At 36.2% G+C, this 23,061-nt stretch overlaps 2 protein-coding genes across 10 annotated transcripts in view; one reads left to right on the forward strand and one right to left on the reverse strand.

The window, feature by feature from the left end:
* Positions 1-5,835, forward strand: part of B3gat2 (beta-1,3-glucuronyltransferase 2) — a 65,280-nt gene extending 59,445 nt beyond the window's left edge. The window contains exons 3-4 of one of the 2 annotated variants that reach the window (XM_020167287.2): positions 2,278-2,426; positions 2,512-5,835. In XM_020167287.2, coding sequence (XP_020022876.1) covers positions 2,278-2,426; positions 2,512-2,598 — 236 coding nt within the window. In that variant the 3' untranslated portion in view covers positions 2,599-5,835. Of the gene's footprint in view, positions 1-2,277 lie in introns of both variants that reach the window. The other variant, XM_074080258.1, reaches the window with a different exon arrangement.
* Smap1 (small ArfGAP 1) overlaps positions 3,080-23,061 on the reverse strand; it is a 145,952-nt gene continuing 125,970 nt past the window's right edge. For all 8 annotated transcript variants that reach the window (XM_074080249.1, XM_074080231.1, XM_020167280.2 and 5 more), the window contains 4 exons: positions 14,172-14,299; positions 7,336-7,507; positions 6,184-6,488; positions 3,080-4,035 (listed from right to left, as the gene is read on the reverse strand). In XM_074080249.1, the coding sequence (XP_073936350.1) occupies positions 3,901-4,035; positions 6,184-6,488; positions 7,336-7,507; positions 14,172-14,299 (740 nt within the window). In that variant the 3' untranslated portion in view covers positions 3,080-3,900. The remainder of the gene's footprint in view (positions 4,036-6,183; positions 6,489-7,335; positions 7,508-14,171; positions 14,300-23,061) is intronic.

Consider the following 23,061-nt stretch of genomic DNA (forward strand, 5'->3'; position numbering starts at 1 on the left):
TTCAGTGGTCATGACAATGAAGGTATAAAAAGTCATAGGGGAAATTAGATCAAAGTGGTTTAATATTTTCAGAATTATTTCTACACAGTTTAGAGTTTTTTTTTTTTTGGGGGGAGTACTGGGGTTTGAACTCAGGGCCTTTACCTTGAGCCACTCCACCAGCCTTATTTTTGTGAAGGGTTTTTCGAGACAGGGTTTCACAAAATTTTTGGCCAGGCTGACTTAGAACCATGATCCTCCTGATCTTTGCCTCCTGAGTAGCTAAGATTACAGGTGTGAGCCACCAACACCCAGCCCTCTTTTTTTTTTTAAATGAGACAATGGGGAAATAAAGTCAATACTCTGAAGCCATCTAAAGAATATTCCAGAAACACGAGACACCAGTGGCTCATGCTTGTAATTCTACTTGGGAGGCTGGGATTGGGAGGACTGTGCTTCAAGACCAGCCCAAGCATATTGTTCCTGAGACTTCATCTCCAAAATAACCAGATCAAAATGGACTGGAGGTGTGGTTCAAGTGTTGGGGTGCATGCTTTTTAAGCACATCACCCATGAGTTCAAACCCCAGTCCCACCAGAAAAGAATATGCCTCAGTGTTTAAGAAGGGCAGACTCTCATTTAGATAATAAAGGATGAAGCCTATTTATAAGCCTGTGAAAGCTATCTTTGAACACTAACATCTGATTGGGCCTATTAAAAAAGGCAATGTATTAATTTGAACTTTGGCTTTTTGTTGAAGTCCGGTGCTGTCCTAGCTGTGCCGATACAAGACTTTAGGTATGTTACCAGTGTGATATGATAACACAGGTGGCCTGGCTCTACCACCCTTTACCCTTAACCAGTGTTTTTCCCGCTGGAAATGGTGGCTGATACCACCTGCCCCTCTTGGCACTGTTTGCAGTAGTATTTTTATATGTTGCAATCTTTTGAACAGTGTGTTGCAGTCAACGCTCTTTCCACGCATTACATTATATCAAACACTTGAGTTGAAAAGGTATCACATTTCTCACGCAGATGAGGAAATGGGGAAGTTCCAGAATCAAGAAGGGCTAAATGACTTGACCAGTATTCCAAGTGCCCAGACACAAGCAAAAACAGGCTTGTAATTACAAATTTACCATTCTTTTGATGGAGTGTGCTGCACTTCCACACAGGATTGGTCGAAGATACTGGGAGTCTTAAGGCTAATGTTTTGATGGGTTTTTGTTTTATTTTGCTTTGCCTCCCTCAGCACTTTCCCAACCAGGTTAGCTTGTATGTAGCAAAGTGTTAACTTCCTCTTAAGAAGCAGCAGGGTCTATATACAGCATGAGACTGTCTGGTCTCACATCAAAGAGCTTATGGGAATGACAGTTGTTTTTCTCACCACTTTTCCATTACTGCCTGTTAACTGTACTATTGCAAAACGGTAGTTTTGACTGGATTGATATAAAGCATATATCAATCCAGTCAATGCAGAAAAAGAGTAAAATGCTGCCAAAGGAATGTTCCCAGGGATTGGTCCTCATGGCTTCAACTTTGGAAAGGTGCCTGACTTTAGAATGTCAGGTTAGTCATTAGGAGCACAGAGGTGAGGTCTAAGGCTTCAGACTTTCAAAGCACTTTTCTGACATAGCTTGTGGGGTACTTTCATGGCTGAGACTTAGATGCAGATTCTTAAAGTACCTTTTTTGGGGAGGGGCATGCTGGGCATCAAACCCAGGACCTTAAACATGCTAGGTAGGCGCTCTACCACTGACCCACATCGAGTCTTCTCCCCCCACCTTTTTTCTTAAATGACAAAAACCAAATATATCATATGTCCTAATATCTCCTGCACCAGGAGATATTTCTAAACCTCTCTCCCTTACCCTTTGAGATCAAAACAAATGATTATAAATTAGGTATTATTTTTTTTTAAAGGTAACTGACTTCTATTACCAGTCTTCTCAATATAAAGTCTGTGTTGATATTGGTAAAGCATACATAATGTTAGGGGCAGGCAGGAGTGCTGGATGGTTCAAAGTGAGATAAATAAGTACAACTCACCCATTAGATGGACTTCATATTTTATGGCAGGTGTCACCAGGCAGTGTTTTACACTGAATGTACAATATTATAATAATTTTCTTCATAAGACTGTAATGAAGGTAATGCTCCTATTCTACTTTGTATACCAAGATCTGACACACAGTAGGCATTTAAAAAATTGTTTTTGATGTGACCAAAATTATAAAGAAAAAAAGTACAACAAAAAAAATATGTTTTGTTGTTTTTTTTTTTTAACTTTTCACAAAGGATTTGCTGTAAGTCTTCAAGTCATCTTGTCCAATCCAAAAGCTGTATTTAAGCGTCGTGGATCTCAGCCAGGGATGCAAGAATCTGACTTTCTAAAACAGATAACAACAGTTGAAGAACTGGAACCAAAAGCAAGTAACTGCACCAAGGTACTCATTTCACTTATGTTGTTTGACCTGGAGTGTCTGTCAGTGTTGAGAGTGTGGCTATCCAAAATATTTCCCTCCTCTTTAGGTTCTCGTGTGGCACACACGGACAGAGAAGGTTAATCTAGCCAATGAGCCAAAGTACCTCCTGGACACAGTGAAAATTGAGGTATAAATTAAAAAGACAGCTGGCACAATTTGCCCAGCCAGTGGACATGGAAGAAGAGGATGTCTGGAGTTTATAGGCTGAAGATCATTCAGGTATTGTTCCTTTTACTTCAGTACAACAGGCTTCAATGACCATCTGATGGACCCCTGTTTAAACACAGCTTGTCAGTTAACATAAGCTAAAGGATGCTAAGGAATGTATGCTTTGTCTTCATTTGTTCTGCATGTTTTCTCTACAACCTAAGTGGAAGATGTTTGTACAATACTGCTAAGTGACACTGCAAGCTACTATACTGAGTATCTTATATTCTCTAACCCCTACCCTCTGCCAATTTGGCCGTATAACTGGTAGAACTGAACAGGTTTTAAGACCAATGACAGTTATTTTGTCAACTAAACATCCCAACTCTTGACTTTGCGTCCTAAAATAATGTTTGGAAGGTTGGTGGCCATATATATTGTAGGAAACAAAACCCACAATAAAAAGGTCAATGGATTCATCTGTTTAATATAGGGAAATAACATTTTGTCAGTACTAGGCACCATAAAATGTAAACACAATTACTGTCATAAACCTGGATATACCTTCAAGGATTAAAAGTGACTTTGTTTTAGTTACCCTGCTTGCATATAGTGCAGAAAAAGGTCTTCATGTTAGCACTATGTACATAAGAAGAGATCCAAATTACAAGAGAGGGAGATAAAACTTGAATTCTTTACACATTCATTAAGTTTTATAGTAACATCCAGGTTTATCTTCCTTTCACTAACCACGTTCCCTGTTAAGCACATCATAACAACAGCACAGTGAAGTGAATAATGAAATAAAAGGATATTGATACACTAGAAAACAGTGCTCAGTGATACATTTACATTCTATTTATATGATTAAACATTTGATCATACAGTACCTTCCTACAGGATTACTGGCTAATTTGGGGATGGGGTTTATACTGTTAGAGGTATTACTAACATGATAACTACTTCCCTTATATGCGAACATTAGAGCTATAATTTTATTGAGAGTAAAACCGATTATGTAAGTTGAGCAGCTTCTCAAATAATGTGGTTTTATGAAATTATGGGAAATATGAACAAAGCTGCCCTTGACATAAAGTAGTTTCTCAACCTGCTTTTCACCACATCAAATTTAATCAGTAGAGATCATCATGGTCAATCAGGTTAATTCTTAATATGAACAAATTGGGAAAAAGAAAAATATATATGTACATGAATAAACAGGAGAAGTAGATGCGTTTTAGCAAGGAATGTCAGGTATTGGTTCTGGATGAAACTTGCATTGCAGTTTTCACTTCCACAGCTGTGTGCTCAGAGTCTGACCCGATGAGCTTCCTGACCATCCTGCTGTTGTGTTGGGGGGCTGGCCAAAACCTGTTGTAGGGTTTGCACTACTGATACTCATTCCAGCCATTTGCTGATTCATCTGTGAAACACATAAAAGGTTTAGTTTAAGAGGATTACTTCACTTTTAATTGTTGCTTCTTTAACCGCTGCTGATGTTTTTTCATTAATGTGAAAATTAGTCACAAGCACTGGGGTAAAAGCAAACAGCTAACTTTGTTCCCTTCTAGATATTTTCTTCTCTTTTTTAGCATTGCTCAAAAACTAATCTCAATCATATTATATTTATTCACTTTTGAGATGCAATTTCTTATCTCCAAAGATTAACCACAACTGAAAAAAAATGCCAAAGTAATTCTCTGAAGTTTCCATCTGGGTAGATGAGTATATTATGAACCCATCACTATCCAACTACACACTAGGATACTTGAGATATAACTACTAAGGAGTAGGAAAATTTTAGAGAGTAAAATATGTTAAAATTATCCTATAAAGTTTGTATGACGGCTATAGTTACTCTCTATTAAAATCTTAAATGACTGTATATTCCTTTTTGGTGAAACTTGGGTTTAAACTCAGGCCTTTGTGCTTACAAAGCAGGTGCTCTACTGCTTGAGTCACACCTCCAGTCCATTTTGCTGTGGTTATTTTGGAGATGGGGTCTTGGGAAATATTTGCCTGGGCTGGTCTTGAATCATGATCCTCTCTATCCCAGCCTCCCATGTAGCTAGGATTACAGGCTTGAGACACTGGTGCCTGGCTACATTTTCTAAATATTATAAAAGGTCACAAAACATACTTTATGTTCTAACAACACAAATTAATTTGTACTGTATGCTATAAAGTATAAGACTCGATGTATTTTTCTTCCAGATTGGAGTTTGTTTATAAGCCTCTTAACCCTGTTGTTCTCTTACTTCCAAGACTGATGATAAGTGAAGCAAAAGTAAGATTACAGTATAAAGTACGGAGTGAGTTCAAAACCTATGCTCAGGGTAAGACTGTTAATATGTGGTCAGTATTAACCACGCTGCTGATGTGTCTTCTGAACGGCAAGCAGATCATATCTTCATACTTCAGGATATTTTCACCACCTTGTCATCAGCAATAAGAGTCCCCTGACAATACTGGAGAACAGTACCCCTTCTGCACTATCTGGAAGTCAGGGCCAATGTGAACTCCTCACTGGTTCACCCTGCACCTTAGTCTGAGCTGGGTTGTGCTTCAATGCTTTGGCCACATAAAAGCTGTTACCAGTGTTTGGCATTTACAATTTTTGGGATTCCCACTGAGTAAATACCAGTGTCATATATATTCCTATAAACCATGATTGCAAAAAACAACTTGGAGCATTCTTGGTATATGGTTGGTCAGACATCACTCTAAACTATTCCCCTAAACATTTTCACGGTAAAACTATGAATCATACAGTAACTAAGACCACCAAAATGGTGGTAGAACATCAAATACAAAGTGGGTGGGAACATGAACTTAAGTCTAAGGGCCTTTGTGTATGGAGCTAAAGAGAAATGTCATCTCTTGACTTTAAGCTAACTTAGGCAGAAGTGAGTTTTATTCGAGGGGATGCCCGAGACAAATATAGAGTTGTCTCTACCTTATGGGATTCTTAAGCCAGTAGATAGTCTTTTAAAATACAAGTCATTGTAGGACATATATGAAAGAAATACAACGTTACAAGGATTTCTGAACAAGAAAGTTTTTACAAATCCATGGGCAGTAGCCACGAGACTTAGAAGACAGCTGTGAGCACTCATAAAATTGTGCTTGGAGACTACAAGGCTAATTTGTGTGTGTGTGTGACCAAAAAAAAAAAAAAAAAAGACCCCGCAAATTGACGAATGACTGGCTTAAATACAAGGTGGACTATAACAGTGCAAGAGGGCTGGGTAAAGCTTGGCACTAATCTCCCTCCAGCTAACAGGGAGCTTCTCAAGATTTCTACCTATTACGAATAGATTAGGGATGGTTCACCATTACAGTTGAATTTCTATCTAACATGGAAAAAATGCCTACTATTTATTTACAGAATACTCTAAAAATAAAGATACTGACAAATCATTTGTTTATTTGAAAATCATTTGTCTATTTGATAAAGCTGCATAATATCTATGGACACTTTCGACCTGATAATGTTCTCTCTACTTAATTCTTTTACTAGACCATTAGATTTCAAAACAAATAAAACCACTCAGAGAATAAATGACCCTACCTGTGAGAGGCTCCACTGAGGCTGTTGAGCTTGCGGCAAGCCAAACTTACTCTGGGGTGCACCCATCTGTCCCACCATTCCTCCTTGGGGGCCAACATTTTGAGGAAGTGGCATCATACCAGTTTGTGCATTTCCCATAAAACCATTGGGCATGGGCATGCCCACCATCATGCTTGTACTCGGTCCCATCACATTTCCCATAAGGGCAGGAGTCGCAGGCACAGGTACTCCCATTGATGGAAAACCTTGAAATGCAGCTGGTGCTTGTGAGGTAAATGGTATATTTGTAGGTCCCATAAACACACCTGTATCATAAAAACCGTAAGTTAAAAAATGAATAAAGAAAACAGAGCTATTGCATATAGTACACTCATCTCTACAGACACAAAGGATTATCATCTTCCTGATCTACCTACAGAAATTTTCATTCCAGTCCAGCTGTTCCTCCTGCTCAGAAAAACCCATACCTAAACATTCAGTGCTGGTTATTTCCAGAATGCAAACAAATCAATTATTAGCCTGAGCAAATTTAATTAGAAAATGTAAATCTTAGGCAACAGCCACAAAAAAATATCTTCATTTGAAGACCAAATTACACAGCATGAGAGTATACGCTGTCTCTGTTGACTTGCACCACTGAGTTGACTAGAGTTGTCTTTATAAGAAAGTAGGTGGGTTGTCATACAGCTTCAATCCTATTTTAGAGGAAAGGATCCTGACGGATTAAAATAGAATTTGTTTTGTACATTTTTCATTAAAATAACAAAACACTTCTAAGTTTTTGGAATCAATGTGATAATTCAAAGTGCTTATTGTTTACCTGCAGAAGAAATACTACTACAGTCATAAATTTCATGTAAATCAAATTTCAATAATTCCTCAATGATAATATCCTGTAAGCTTGTGAAACAATACTAAGTGGTATGTGAACAGCTTGTTTTTTCTAAATTAATAAAGTTTTGTGAATCCCGTATTTGCTTTCTAATTCTAATGTTTCATTCATTTCAGTTTCATAGTAGTGTAAACTACAACAGAAACATCCACTACCATAGGAAAATAGAAGAAATGTAATTGATACTATTACAATTACAAATGATATACTTTTAATAGTATCACTGCAATTCACTGAGAACAGATTTCAAAATTAATTACCAGGAGTGCTTGGATGTTGAATAGTTCCTGTACCATAGAGAGATAAGATGGAGTCTTTGGAGAGTTGTTTCTTTGCTGCTTCTTCTGATTTTGTAGTTTGTTCAGTGAACAGATCCAGATCCGCAGATGTTACTGTGGATAGTGTGGCAGCTGCTGGTACAGAGGATGTCCCCTGAGACAAACACCAAGATAAGCTGTTGAATTCTACATAATGCAGCATAGCTCATCTATTACTTAGAAACCAAATAAAGTTATGAAATTAGGCAGGAATTAATTATAGAAGGTAAAATGGCAACATTCAAGAGGATCATTCACAAATGCACACAAAACATCTCAAGTGAAGGTACAATGTTTCTTAAATAGAATGTTTTTATAAGAATTGGATGTCTTTTGCAATAAGCTGTGCTAAGTGGCTGGGGCAATGCAGGTTCTGTTCTTCACAGCTTGAACAGAAGGGGTCCAACAACAGCTCTGTGGATACTCCCTGAGGACCACCATTATTGCTACAAGGACTGGTATCCCTTGGAAGAAAGAACATTTCTATAACTAGCAGACTGCAAGAAGGTCCTACAATGGGCAAGTAAAAGGTTTTACCTTTTCAAAAACTACAGACAATTTTTATATATCTAAACTAAGTCTGTGTTAACATTAGAATGCTCCTAATCATAAATGAAGTACAGCAAAACTCTGATCACCTATACACTCAACCATATCCAGCACTCTATGTGGAAGCAAATAAATACAAGCATATAGGTATTTAATATAAAATAGTATTTTTCACTTAATCTCCTACATCTTGCACACAGTACTGTACAACCATTGACAATCTTGCTTAATGATCTGTGCAGTAATTAAATATTCAATCATATTCATATTTGCTTATATGGACTTATTTAAATATGAAGTTTCAAAGAATTCTTTGAAGACTAGTAAGAGCTGGCTAAGATTCTTCTCAAATTATAGATTAAGGTAAGTAATAAGTAGAAATTAAATTCAGACAGTTGATGTCATGGCTAGAATACCATGCAATAACTGCCCAATATTCTACTCACAAACTAATTTAGGCAGGACAACATTACGACTAATTGAGCAAGAATTCTGAGATAAAAGAAAAGGCCATTTTTTGTTTGCGAGAACTCTGAAATGTGTAAGAAATCCAATATGATGGAATACCAACTGTAACAATGCCCTTTAATGAAATATCTTAGCTACCAATGAAGAACCGTGAGATCAAAGAGGCTAACAGCAGAGGCTGCAGCCAGCCTTAGCAGGATTAGAGCCCTAGCCCCGCAGCATAAAACAGTGTGCCTAGATGTATCACTTAACTTCTCTCATAAAATGGGGGTAGGTTTGATAATTACAGGAAGTGCTTTGCACAATGGCAGAGTTAACTATTAGAGAATGTATTGTTAGATAACAAAGCAACTACATCACTAAATGATTTTTTAAAAAATCACGTTTAGTTTCTGTTCAACCTAGGTATCTGCTGAACACGTTGGGGTCTATTTTCTGTGGATGCACCAAAGAAAAACCCAAATGGTTGGGGAAAATATAATTCTCGTCTCATAGTAGAGCAGCTTAATATTCACATGATGTAATTATCATGAAAGCAGGTAATACAAAACACCTACCTCAACATGGACACGGTCTAAAAAAAAAAAAAAAGGCCAATCTAAATGGTATAGCTATTTGCCATCATTACAACCCCAGGATAAAAGGAGAACAATGTTTGCCTGTCCTTTCATACTTCAAGAAGTCATAATGCCTCTAATCAAAGGTTCACCAGTCTTTTGTGTGTGTGTGTGTGTGTGTGTGTGTGTGTGTGTGTGTGTGTGTGTGTGTGAGAGAGAGAGAGAGATAGGACAGGAAAGGGGCTTCTGTATTGCCAGTGGGACTCTGAAAGTGTTTCCCACCTGCAATACCCTGCCCATGTATATTTATATGCCTGTCAGGTAAGTATTTCCAGGCTCCAGCCAAGTAAAGCAGATGATAAGTTTACATGTGGTCAAATCTTCTCTTGGAATTTGTACATGCTTAGGAAAAAAAAAAAAGGAAAATCAGAAAAACACAAGTGAAAGAACAGGGCGCAAAGTAATTCATAATCTTGGTGGTTAAACTAGTTTAAGTTCAATTTCATGTACTAAAAACCATCAAATAAGTAAATTACACAGCACCAGCATATACACAGGCATGCATGCACACATACCTATATTTATAACCTGTAGTTCATTTGCAAAGGCATTGTTTGGAAAATTTATATTTTAGTCTTTATATGTAGTTTAGATGAAAGGTAAATATATTCCCCAAACATTTTTTGGACTCAATACCACTGACACAATTTTGTTTGAAAAAAAACATTCCAGTGTCCTAGAGAATTACATATGCTTTAACAAATTAACCCTGTCATCCTCGCAGGTATTGATCAGAATGTATGAAGGCCAGTCCTGCCCCTCCTGAGGCCACGATCTATGCCCCACATTCGTCATCATAGCACTACTTACTTGGCTTGAGAGTTAACAAAGTGCACAGTTCTACTTGATGCTATGATACTGAACAAACATGTCCAGTACACTAAAGCCTCAGAAGTGGGGTCTAATTCTCTAAGCAGTTGCAAAGCAACTCTCATACTCCAGTGGAATCTAAAGATGTCTAGGAGATGTAACTGCCTCACTAAATGCTAGACTGAAAGAAATTGCTTTTCATGCTCAGATTTTCTTTTTTTTTTTTTTTTTAAATGATGTCTGCGTTTTTAATTTTGTAAAAGCCATGTTCACAGCACACTCCAAGCAATGGTCTGCTGTCTTTTGTTAAACAGAGTATGTCAGAAAACAAAACAAAAAAATTTTAAATGACTGTTTTAAAAATTAGTTCTCTGAAATTTCTGTAAACCCAATAACTACTAGTCATCTAAATCTTTTTGTTTCAGAGTAGTAAACATTTCAGAAGTGTAATGAGACTACCCAAAATCACACATCTCTAATTCAGTTAAAAGCTGTAAAAGAAACAAAAATACTTTTCTGGAAAGAACATATTTGACATTTTAAAATAATGTTAAAAGAAGAGCTTTTTCAAATGTAAACCATGTCTAGGTTTTTACTTTCTACTACCTGACAGAAAGTTTGGATCTTTAGTGGTTCCAATGCAACCTCAGTAAGGAAGAATAAGGCTGTAGACAATGAACTTCAGTCCTAACGAAGCCAGAGTACTTTCCCAGCACCCTACTTGCTTTTTTTATGTAGTGTCTGGCCAGTGCTTTAACTATTAAAAGTGAGGTCACATAGCTCAAATTAGTTGGTTAATGTGATACCCAACTTGCTTTATACATATTTTTTATCCTCTGATTACTTAATACCTCTAGTTTGCTGTTTCTCTCAAAAATCAATCATCAATACATACATAGTTTTAGTTGAAATGTAAACTAAAACCTGTTTCATCAACTTCACTAAAATATGTCAAACATGGCTCTTATTTTCTGTCCTTCCAAAGAGTGATTTACTTTTTCATTATAAATGTAAATCAACCAGACCATGAGTTACATTCCAACCATTTAACCTAAATGTAGAAAAGTTAAAAGTTAAATTTTAAAATGTGGTTGATTATGAAGTTTTCTGAGGGGTGAGGAGGGCAATACTAGGTTTTGAACTCAAATATCCAAAATATTTTCCTAAGTCCCAACATTAGACAATCTTCTACTGCTTCAAGCATACCCATACCTGTACAAATTCCCTGGTAATTAATGTTAACTAATTGAAACAACAGTGACAATACTTAGTCCCTTTCTTTCTGTGTGAAAGAAAGGACACTGCCATAAAATAAGCTGTCTTTCCTGAAAATAAACACTACTGCTGATAAAACACAATTTTGATAAAGATCGATGTAAACTAATTACTTCCTAAGAAATGTACTTGTTAAATCCTAGTGGTAAGTACACAGTAACTATCACAACAAAAATACATTTGTCCCTTTCTTCAATAAAATATTTTTAATGCATACAATTTCTTATAAATTGCAAAACATTCACCTGTACATGAAAAAGTATATTCTCATGCAGGTCAACAGCACCAGAAAACAAGCTACGCTATGTAAAAGGTTTTCATTAAATTTGATTTGTCCAGTATGTAAAAGACATAATGGATTTAATAACTCCAAAGAAATCTATATTCCACTCTTAATCATACACTGAACATCTGATTATTTATTTCATCACATCCACTCACAAAATAAACAGTCTAATCAGCACACTGAAAATCAGCACAACCAATCTTTCTTCATGTATCTGTTCTCTTTCCAAAAATGTTTTGGTCTTCTGCTACACCTCAGAAGTGTATTAATAGCTGCTTTTTAAGTTACAAAATACAAAATAACAATGTATTTCTTGGAGAAAATCTTGGCGATTATTGTTTAAAAATGAAATTTTGAGTCCCCACAGACTTTCTCTTTTGTTAACAGTCTTAACTTTCTCATGGCACACCATAAGGTGACATGGTACCTGGCCTCCAAATGGACATACTTGGCATTGTTCAGAGAAAGTACAAAGACAAGTTCTGAAGATAGCGTTGAAAGAAAGTGCTCTTTGCTTTGATAGATATAGCAACATCAGAAGCAAGTGGGACTGTGCAATCAGAGCCATGCGTTTTATGAAAACTACTTTCCTTACACATAATTTGTGTTAGAGAATGCCACAGCCATTATCATGTAACATTACAACTGTGGAATAACATTACCACATTCATGAATTAATATTACCCAATAAAAGACAAATCTTCAAATATGGAATTAAGAAAATCAAAACAGACAAGAATACATTAAAAAATCAAGCACTTAATTTGTAAGCCTTGATAAAATAACAGCCTATTCCAGTTTCTTCAAAGGTTTGAGAACTTGTTTAAGCATGGTCAGGAAGTAAAGAAAGACAAAAGGGAAGACAGGATTTGGAAACAAGGCCAACATTAACTTAAAAGACTGGTAACTTTCCTTTTTTAATAAGCCACAGAAGTGTACTTTTATAATATTGATGCAAATTAGCATCTATTATAGAAAACACATACTCAGAAGTGACAGACATTACAACCTGATTCTTCCTACCATATTCTAGAACTTGAATCTAGCACAATGGTTCCTTTCTGTACAAATAACTGTACCATATCATTAAATGATAGTAAACTTTAAACTACCAGAAATCTTTTGGCTACAACAAGCACTTGATTGTAATTATAGATTTCAGAGTCTGAACATTGAAAAAATATTCAGTAATTCTCAAAAATATATCTAAGAAAACCACTTGAAGGGAGGAAAATGACGTAAGTGGCAACAAAGAAAATAATGTTCTAAGCCTATTTTATTAAATGGAATTTTATACTACCCTTAAATCAGTTTCACTGAAGGTATTTGAGATGGGTGAAGGAAGTCAGTACATAGGATGTTTTACTGCCAGTATAAAAGATCTTTGTGGAGAGTTAGGGAGTCTATGCCTAGTGATTGAGACACCTTTCATGGTTTTCAACTTTAAAATTCAATCCTTGCACTTTCAAATTCACTTCAAAATGAGGTAATCTTAAAGGACTGGGTCACATGGTCCCATCATGGAAGGCTAGCAATGGTAATCTACAATACCCAAATTTGAAGAATGAAGTTTCATGAATACAAATATACAAAATATCTGGACCTGTAAAAGAGTAAGGACTCTATAGATCAACCCTTCCTACTTCCTATTATCCCCCACTGTCCAGTGACTTAAGATAGCCAGAACACTTATCCTACAAGGTTAGTTCTGACTGCCTCCACCCCTTCACATATAGAGTCAAGGACAAATGCTCTCTAGCATCATAACTCATATTTTGTTGCTGACTTCTTCAAGCCATATCCTAAGTCAGCCTGATTAGAACTGCCTGGAGGGGAGCTGCTTCCTAATTTTTTAAACTATTACTGTTTCAAATCTAGTGTTTGAATAGTATCTTCTTACTACACTTTTCTTATTAAAACTTTTTCATCTGTACAATTCAGATTTGGCTCAGTTTTTCCTACAGAAATGGAAGTATTTTATTCCTTTTATCTGTAGTGAATTAAAATAGTTTGCTTATAAAATTTACACATAAAATATAATCTTAATATTGTGTGATTAAGAGTAACTTGTATCTTGAAAGTTCTTATACAAATGTATTCATCATTAAAATGTTTTATAAAATCTTGATATTATTGCTCTACATCGTTTTTTTTTTTAAATCACTCACACAAAAAAACCCAACAACCAAAACAAAGTAGGTAGGTTTTAAATCTAACCGAAAATATAACTTGCCTTCCGAAAGTAGGATATGAATACTGAATTTGCTAGAACTTCTTATTCTAGTCAAAATTTAAAAACACAGTTTAAAAACCTCTGAAGAAGCCTAACTGATTTTTAGGTCAGGTTGAAGTAGCTGAATTTTTCCACCGGTTCAACTCTAAATACAATTATTTCCCTAAATCAGGGATTAGAACTTGAAAGATAGTAAAGTTTAGGGCTGGAGGCATAGCTCAAGTGGTAAAGGGCTTGCCTAGCAAGTGTGAAACCCTGAGTTCAAAGCCCAATACCACCAAAAAGAAAAAAAAATTATGCTTTATGGGTCATACAGACTTTGCTGTAAGTATTCAACATTGCTTTTGTAGCATTACATCAGCCAAAAACAATATAAACCAATGGGAGTAACAGTGTTTCAATAAAGCTTTCTGTAAAAACAAGCTGCAGGCTTGTTTCATTGGCTTCTCAAAAACAATTATTTCTAAGTTAAACTTCTGAAGCTTTTCACAAAGGAAATAAGCTGCAGTCATATAAGACTACATTTTTTTTTACCACATACCTGAGCTGGGGGTGTGACAGTTGCAGGTAAGGGATTGGAAATCATCGGTCCGAAGATGTCCAGATCATCATTCAGGGCTGGCAATGTGGTTGTATTCCCATTGGTCACTGGCGCCTCAGCAGGGCCATCTGAAAAGAATATAGATTTCTCTCCTACTATAGATTCTTTTAAATCACCTGAAACATTATTTTAAAGAAAAGTGGTTTTCTAAAAAGGACAATTCAAAAGTCAATGAAATATATGTCCCCTTCTACCAACCAGGATCTGTCCCCATTCCCAAAGAAACCACTTTCTGTTTTATTTCCCAGAAATATTCTTTATCCATCATCTTCTCAAGCAACTGATATACCTATTTGACACTATTCCACATACTGAATTTTTAGAAATGACTTATCATTTTTGCCTACCTTGGAAATAAACTTTGATGATTTAAAATAAAATGTTTCATTTTAGTCACAATAAAGGGAAACAACTGGATAGGAAAACCCCTATATGGCACTTAAACTGATCCTGTTGGAAGCATTCATAAAACTCTGAAATAAATCCTTTTTGAATTCAAGAGCACCTACACCTTTAGAGATGGCAGTACTGAAATACTGAATTATACAAGAAAGGTATTCTGACAGTTTCCTACTGAAAAATTCAAATTAAAAACTTTAATTTTAATAATCCAAAATCCTTTCCATGTTACTGAACCAAAAAAAAAAAAAAAACTGTGTGTGGGGCTGTGGATGGGGGAGGTGGTGGTGGAGTGAAGTGCAGTGAAGAGAGTTTGCAAGCACTGTGTTCCATGGAATGGAATATTTCACACAGATTAGTTTTCTTTAAGTTCACAGCATCCCAACTCCAATTCCTTGGGACTGAGAGCTTGAACTTTCTTTTTTTTTCAGTTTTGGAGATCTAGTCCAAGGCCTTTACCTTGAGCTACAACCCTTTAATCCTAATTGGTCTGTCTAAAATGTACAATCCCATTTGATCTTGACAGACCATACCCTCCTCAAAGGCAAATCAAGCATTTTTATAAAATATTTAACAGATTTATAGTCTTCAGTATTTCTACCACAATCCACAAAAACTCTCTTGCTATAGAAACTGAACTTCCTTATTTCCCTGTTTAAGTTTCAGTGAATTACAAGGAGTCATTAATACCACTGAATAAATGGTAACATTAAAATATTTTTTCCCTATTTATATAAAAGCACATGGAATCCAAATTAGTTTAATTTGGAAAATAACAATAGCAAGTAAAAAAATATATGTACCCAATATGTGCATTGTACATGTCATATCTATATAAACCACTATGGATAATTGAAAGTTAAGCAATAAAATGATAGATTATACTTCATGATATATAGAATTTTAAATACACAACTACCACTTAAGAGAATTAAAATATGACTTACACATTGAAAGTATGTTTTTTCACTTCTAGTTCTCTACATTGCAACATTCATTTTGAAATTAGACCCATTCAAAGAGCTATCTTATGTTGTCTATTTCCTTTTAAGTATCAACCAAACATAAAGCAATATTTTAAATGGACAAAGGACTCTAGATTTAAAAGTACAACTAAAGAATACCTTCTTTATGGCATCTATAAACATTTCAAAGAAACAAATAATAATGAGATGCCTTAACCCGTAAGTATCAACAGAAGTGCTTAATTCTATCATATGAATGAGGAAAAACTTTATTGGCCGAAAAATGTACACATAACTGTCTGTCTATATTTATATATAGATGCTCATAATTATGTGTAATCTCTATAGACAGATACTTATGTGTACAGTTATATTTATGTATATTATATATGTATATATGAGTTGAACACAAACGGAAGCAGATGTGCTCCAAAATAAACTACAATCAAAAGAAATAAAGTACAAAACAAAAAAGCTGACATGTTGATTATAAGCAATTTTCAGGTTGTTGTTGCTTTTTTCAAGCAAAAGCAAACACTAACAATTAGGACAAGTTCATGGGAAAAAACTCTCAATTGATTTTGTACCACATAACATGGGTTTAATTCACAGAACACCATTGTGCACTGTGACAGAACCATGAGGGCCATTCATTACAAGACCATGACAGGTTTTCATTACATTTACAAACTGTATCTCTCTGAAATTCTGTCTGTTCTAAATAGTACATTATACTCCACTTTGAATATTTACTTATTCTTTTAAATCTAAACCCTACTTAGTATTTAATAGTACATTATAAGACTACATAACACTCTTATATTTGGCTTTTGAAGTCTTTACTCCTCAGCCTTTAGATTACACATATGACTAATAACTCACCCAGTGTCACAGAGCTACAGCAAAGCCTGGATTGTAGTCTTATTTAATTTTTACTCTAAAAGCAACACATGCTTGGAAGAGTCAAGCCATGAAAAATGAAGAGACCAAAAGTCCCTGCCATGGTTGGTGGTGATAGTTGCACAATAATGTGACTGTACTTATTGCCACATCTATACACTTAAAATGGTAAACTTTATGCTATGTGTATTCCACAATTCAAAAATATGTGTAGGAAAACACAAAAATTCTTTATATAAAATTATACATTATGTAGGTGGGAGGGTTGCATTCTATTATACTCAGTGAACTTATTACAACTTAATTCATGATTCATGAACATTCATGATACAGTTTTCACCATGACAAAAGCAGACAACATAACAAGAACATCCACATTCCTTAATATAAATTACACACAGCTCATGTCCCTTACTGCAAAGCAATGTGACTTTTGTTTTCACCACTGCATTGAAAACAGGTTCATCCTCTCCCAGCAGCACCTGGCTTTTTTTATTTTTTAATTTTTAAAAGTGTTCTCTTGAACTCTCAGTATTCCACAAATACTCCTAAGTTCTTTGTAATCACCTACCATTGGTTAATGCAGCAGTTATGAATGCCAACCCAGTGTAAGTAAGGCACTGAAACCCCTTGGAATGAGACAGAGGAAACATATGCACAGGGACAGCTATCTTTGTGGCAAGGTTGATAGGGTTTTCAATTGACTGGGGAAGATTTTTCTCATACCTCCAAATACCTGATATAAGAAACTTTTTCCCAGGCCTGACCAATGTTTTTCTCTACCAAGAAAACTAGCAATGGGCACGTGACTCTAACATACCCATCCTTCTTTTTCTCTCTACTCCAATCTGCTCCCTATATGATACCTTAGTAATGGGTTCTGAATTTCACTCTCATCAGTTTTCCTTGTTTTACAAAAGCTACATACAACACAGACTTGTTGAAAAATTCTTAACCTAAATGAAAACTTCTTAGCTTTGTAAATCAGTCAATACAAATTCCCAATGGGTTTCAATGTTTGCTAATTTTACTTACCATATTTTACTTGTTAAAAATATTTCTTAAGAAGGATTGTTTCATTATGTAGTTCTTTTTTTTTTTTACTGTACTGGGGATTGAGTTTAAGGCTTTGTACTTTGGTAGGCAGGCACACTACCAGTTTCAGCCACTCTGCCTGCCTGGATTATTTCATTTTGAAGGTCATTGTGTTTTTAGTTTTCAGTATTTAAAAAGAACAGATCAAGAGTCATTATTCATTATTGTCATTTAAGTATCTCTTTTATCCTGAATGTTTTTAAAGAATGTTTACATCTCAATGAAAGATGAGAAGGACTTTCCTTCTACTATCTCCAGTTTATTTTTTTATTTTTATTTTGTTCTTTTTATTTATTTATTTATTTATTGTTTTATTATTCATATGTGCATACAACGCTTGGATCATTTCTCCCCCCAACCCCTTCCCTTACCATCCACTTCGCCCCCTCCCTCTCCCCTCCACCCCTCAATACCCGGCAGAAACTATTTTGCCCTTATCTCTAATTTTGTTGAAGACAGAGTATAAGCAATAACAGGAAGGAACAAGTGTTTTTGCTAGTTGATACTATCTCCAGTTTAAAAACTAGGGCACACAGATTTAAAGATTTCCTCAGTGCCACTCACCTAGGTAAACAGAAAAGTTTGTACTAGACTACAGTCTTCTGATTCCTAGGCCAGTATTCTTTAAACTACATTTTATCAAAAGCCATGTAATTACTAGTATTATCTAATTATAAAGAAATCACTTAAAATTATGAAAACTAAAAACCAATCTTTTAAGTAATTTATAATCATTCGAACTAAGTTGAGAAGCAGGAAATAAATAGTCAAAACCTTATTTCAGGTTGCACTTCAATGCTTCTTTATCATCTCCTCACTCCACTGTCCTTATACCAAGCCCAGTATCTTTTCAATTTTTAGGGACGAATACAGATAGGATATGGCTGTTGACAAACTAGGATATAATAAGCCCTCAATTAATGAGGAGTATTCCAAATCATTGGGACTTAAATGTCGTCTTCTGATCAAGGGCCCAAAATAATCGCACATTCTTTTTTATTCAGAGGTCACAAAAGCTCAGAGGCCACAAAAGCAACAGAACACCAAGATACTGAAAAGACAGTTTTCACAGAAATAGTTAAAAAATTTAGAAAGAATAATGATTGTTCAGTTTAAATGTTTAAACAAGGCATATCACCATAATTTAAAATATTTAAATCAGCATGGGCTACACAATGCCTGTGCATGTGCATGTGTGCACGCACACACACATACACATCCAGACAACTGAAACTTCCTCTTCCAACCACACAGTGCCCTCCATGAGATAAAGGGATGCCTGTGCAAATAGGTAATCAAAATTGACAACAGACATGCATGCATCTTGCTGTGTGTTCCTTGTTCAGTTACAGAATGGTGGTGGGAGCAGCCAGCAGCAGAAGGAGGCAGCAGCCCCTTTAATCAATATGTACAAACAATAGTTTGTGGACAATAAAAATAATGGCAGATCCAGAATACAAGAAAAGCCTAAGGCAAATGGAAGAAATTTAGCTTGGGACATCATCATAAAAGAACAATAATGAAACACAAAGGACCCCTTGAAAAGGCAATGAAAAAAATAAGAAATTAGGACAAGGCAGTAAACTGAAAAAAATGATTTCAATCTTAAAGGCAAGGCATCAAACCTACAGTTAGTAGCTTGTGGGTAACTATTTTCTTTCTACATTACCACCTTAAGATTTCAGGCTAGCACATTTGTTGTTTTGTGAACTGAGTTGGTAGATGTTTTAAACTCTTCACATAACAGAAATTGACAAGAAAAGCTAAAATGTTTTGAGCTACAGAAAAACTTGTTAAATCAGTGCTAAATCTTATATGAACATAAGGCGTGCATTAACTGACCTATTTCACATCAGGAATACTAAGAGATGCTTAGAAAGAAGGTAACATTTCAGATATAAAAAGGTCCTGAGCGCCAGTCTCTATCACCTAGAAATCCTTACTACAATGTGTGCAGCTGTCAATACTATTAACCTTGGCTATACCAGAACTCACCTGACACTAATAATACAAATGAGGACAAGGTAAACCAAGTGTTTTAAACACTAGTGTCTTCCTGTTGGCTCATGCCAAGTATCTTTGAGAATTTAAACTAAAAAGGAAATAATACTTCAAACTTTAATAATACATGTTTCATTGTTGGTATTTATTTAAGTTCTATGTGCTAGGCTTTTTTTTTTGGGGGGGGGTTCCTATTGCAGGGTTCCTCTCTCTGAAATCAAGCTATTGCAGGGTTCCTCTCTCTGAAAGTTCTAGGAAAAAGCCTGCTTTGCCTCTTCCCAGCTTCTCTTGGCTGCTGACAGCACTTGTGTTCCCAGGCTGGCTGCACATGACTCCAATCTCCACCTCCCTCCTCATAGGACCTTCTCTGCTATGAGTCTCCCGTCCCTTATGACAACATCAGGCACCTATGCATGTAGGGCCCACCCTGACCCAGTATGACCTCATTTAACTTGATTACATCTGCAAAATCCCTATTCCAAAGAAGGTCACATTCACAGGTTACAGGTGGACATGCATGTTGGGGTATGGGAGGCACCAACTTCATACATATATTAGTAATGCAAACAAAAGTAATCAAGGATAGGCACAGAACAAAACTGTCAGAGTTAATAATTATCTAGGACTTAAAATATGACCCACCAATTAGCAGACAAGCATGAAAGTGTATGTCTTTACCAAACTTTATAGTCCATCCAGTAGGCCTTGATCTCAGGCTTGGTTCCAAGGAGCTGGCACGCTCAGGATGCACGGAGCTCAGTGCTGTGCTGCAGGTGCTTGGTTCACTTTCCCAGAACACAGCCCAACTTCAGCTAAAGACCTCCACCTTTCAACAAGTCTCACATTCTCACCTTATCTCTTCAGTCAAGCACATTCATTTTCTCCTTACTTTTGGGACACCGTTTCCTTTTTTTTTTTCTTTTATTGTAATGTTTTTACATTTACATATGCATACATTGTGTATACATTGTTTGGGCCACCTCCCCCTCTTCCCTGTGCTAAGTATTTTAATTAATGTTTTACATGAAGTATCTCAATTTAATCCTGTCATAACTTCAAGGAATTATATGCAATAAACTAAGGATTTCAATGCAGTGCACTGGAAAACTCAACTGTGTTATATAATCAGTGTGAGAAATTCTCCAGTGTCCCCCCACTCCCCAACAGGTGCCCCGTCCTACCAAGGGTTAAAATAGTTTACAAGGCCACCAACTTACCTTCCTAAGAAAAGCATCTTGAGAGCAGGTGCTGACTTTACTACCCAGCTCAGGCACAGTACTTAGCCCAGCCTTCCTGCTGCACCAACAAACTCCTGAGCTCACAATGCCCAGCACTACTTCTACTGCAGACCGTATCTGGTCTGCCATACCTGGTCAGTTACCCATACCTGGGTAACTGTTTTCTTTCTACACCACCCTAAGATCTTAGGTTAGCGTTTTATTTATAAATTGAGTTGGTGTGGATGAATGGTAGGTAGCCTCGTTGACTCTGCCTCCCAAATGTTCTTCCAGTTCAAAGACTGCAAAGTGGCAGCCTTCTAAGTGCCTTGTCCTTTTCATTTTTAGTTTTTAATGGCATCTGAATGTACTCAGCCTGGACTTGCCTCAATATGCTACAGGCCTCTTTTCTCCCACGGGTACCATTTTAATGGCCAAGAGCCCTTGTCCAGTCTCTCCTATCCTGTCATCAGAAAGCGAAAATAATACTATCTCCTTAATTTAATGACCAGTACAAAGCAAATGTTCAATAAAGGAGGGTGAACTGAAATGCTTCCCAAACATATATAGTATGGAAGACTGTCTCGGCTACAGCAGAACCATGATCAGGTGATCCTACTTTTGCTGGGAGAAAAAGTGAAATAATGAAAAGTACCAATGATCTCCTAGTTTCCTAGTTACAAATTCCTTTTCAGTCCTAATTTATCACCAGCTCATCTAGCCTAACTGATCCTTTCTCCTTCAAAATTTCCTGCTTTGGTGTTTAGGACATGTTCTCTGAAGACCCCCAAAGTCACTCATGTCAGTATGCTTGGTTAGGTTCTCTGAGTTGACAGCAACAGCTTCCATGCCACTATTTGCCCAAAATATTACAGCTGCTTCCTAGCTGGAATCCTTAGCAACTTCCTCTCTCTAGTTCACTAATTGGTGAGGCTAGAATTCTCTCTAAATCAAAAATGTGTCTCTGAGTCACTGTCCACAGCTCAGTCCATCACCTTTCCATACTACCACACACAAGTACTCAAAAACAAGTCAGTGTCCTTTACCAGCTACCTTGCTGGCTGGAGTCACAACTTACTCTCCTATAGACCTGTTCCCTAGCACCTGACAGTACTCCAAGGCTGGCTGTTCAAAGATAAAATGCAGATGGGTTATAAATTATAAGATGGTCTACAAAGGTAAGGCACTAACAGCTGCATTTATCTAGGTAGTTGCTTATCTTTCCAACTGCTCTTTCACTATAAAGGTGACTGCCATAAAACATTAGATTTTATGCATAGTACAAAATTAGCTTATCTGCTCCTCCTTGAACTAGAAGCAGCAAGAAAATTAACCTATGTATTAAAGAAAGTAAAGTTTGTTTTTACTAACATGTAATAGCTAAACACACATTTACCTATGTGTTTTTACAATGTATCTTAGATTTACCCTCTCTGTCATTCTCCCTTAGGAGCCCCCTCTCCCCCTTCTTAGAACAATTTCAACAGGTTTCATTCTTTTATTTTCACATATGAATACAAAATACATCCACCAGATACACCCTCATTCACCCTTTCCTTATGCCCACCCCTTTCCACTGGTACTCACTCCTGGAAAGACCTGTTTTACCTCCTGTCCTTCATTTTTTCAAAAGTATATATTGAAAATCCAAGGGGAAGAAAGTAAAACTTAAATTGGAATTTTAACATTAATCCAGATTTCAAACTGAATTCTCATAAGCAATTCTCTTACATAATCCATTCTTCCTTCAGTGATAATTCTTTTTTGTTGTTGTTCATTTATTCACATGTGCATACACGGTCTGGGTCATTTCTACCCCCTGCCCCCACTCTCTCCTCCCCACCCCCCCTCCTCGTGTCCAGGCAGAACCCGTTCTGCCCTTATCTCTAATTTTAGTGAAAATTCTTGTCTTCCAGTTTCAAACTGAAACTCTATTCTTGACTTAAACTACAATAAACATGCAGAGCTGCATTTTCTGGTATTTTCTAGAGAGTTCCAATGAACTCTGCTGGTGCTCAATAAATATTAATTGAATTTGTCCTTTACTTGAATATCAGAGGTATTAGTCATAATCTATTTGCACAAATAATAAAAAAATGCCAAAGAGTAACATGAGATTTTATTTATTACAAATCTAGTTTAAGGCAGGTAAGAATGTGGTAAGCAAATGGGTGTTGTTTTTCATTACCATTTTTGACTGAGCATGAACTTTCAGCCTTGAGTACACACACTCTTGCTACAATGAAAACTACC

This window comes from Castor canadensis, chromosome 1, assembly GCF_047511655.1.
Source record: "Castor canadensis chromosome 1, mCasCan1.hap1v2, whole genome shotgun sequence".
Lineage (NCBI taxonomy): Eukaryota > Metazoa > Chordata > Mammalia > Rodentia > Castoridae > Castor > Castor canadensis.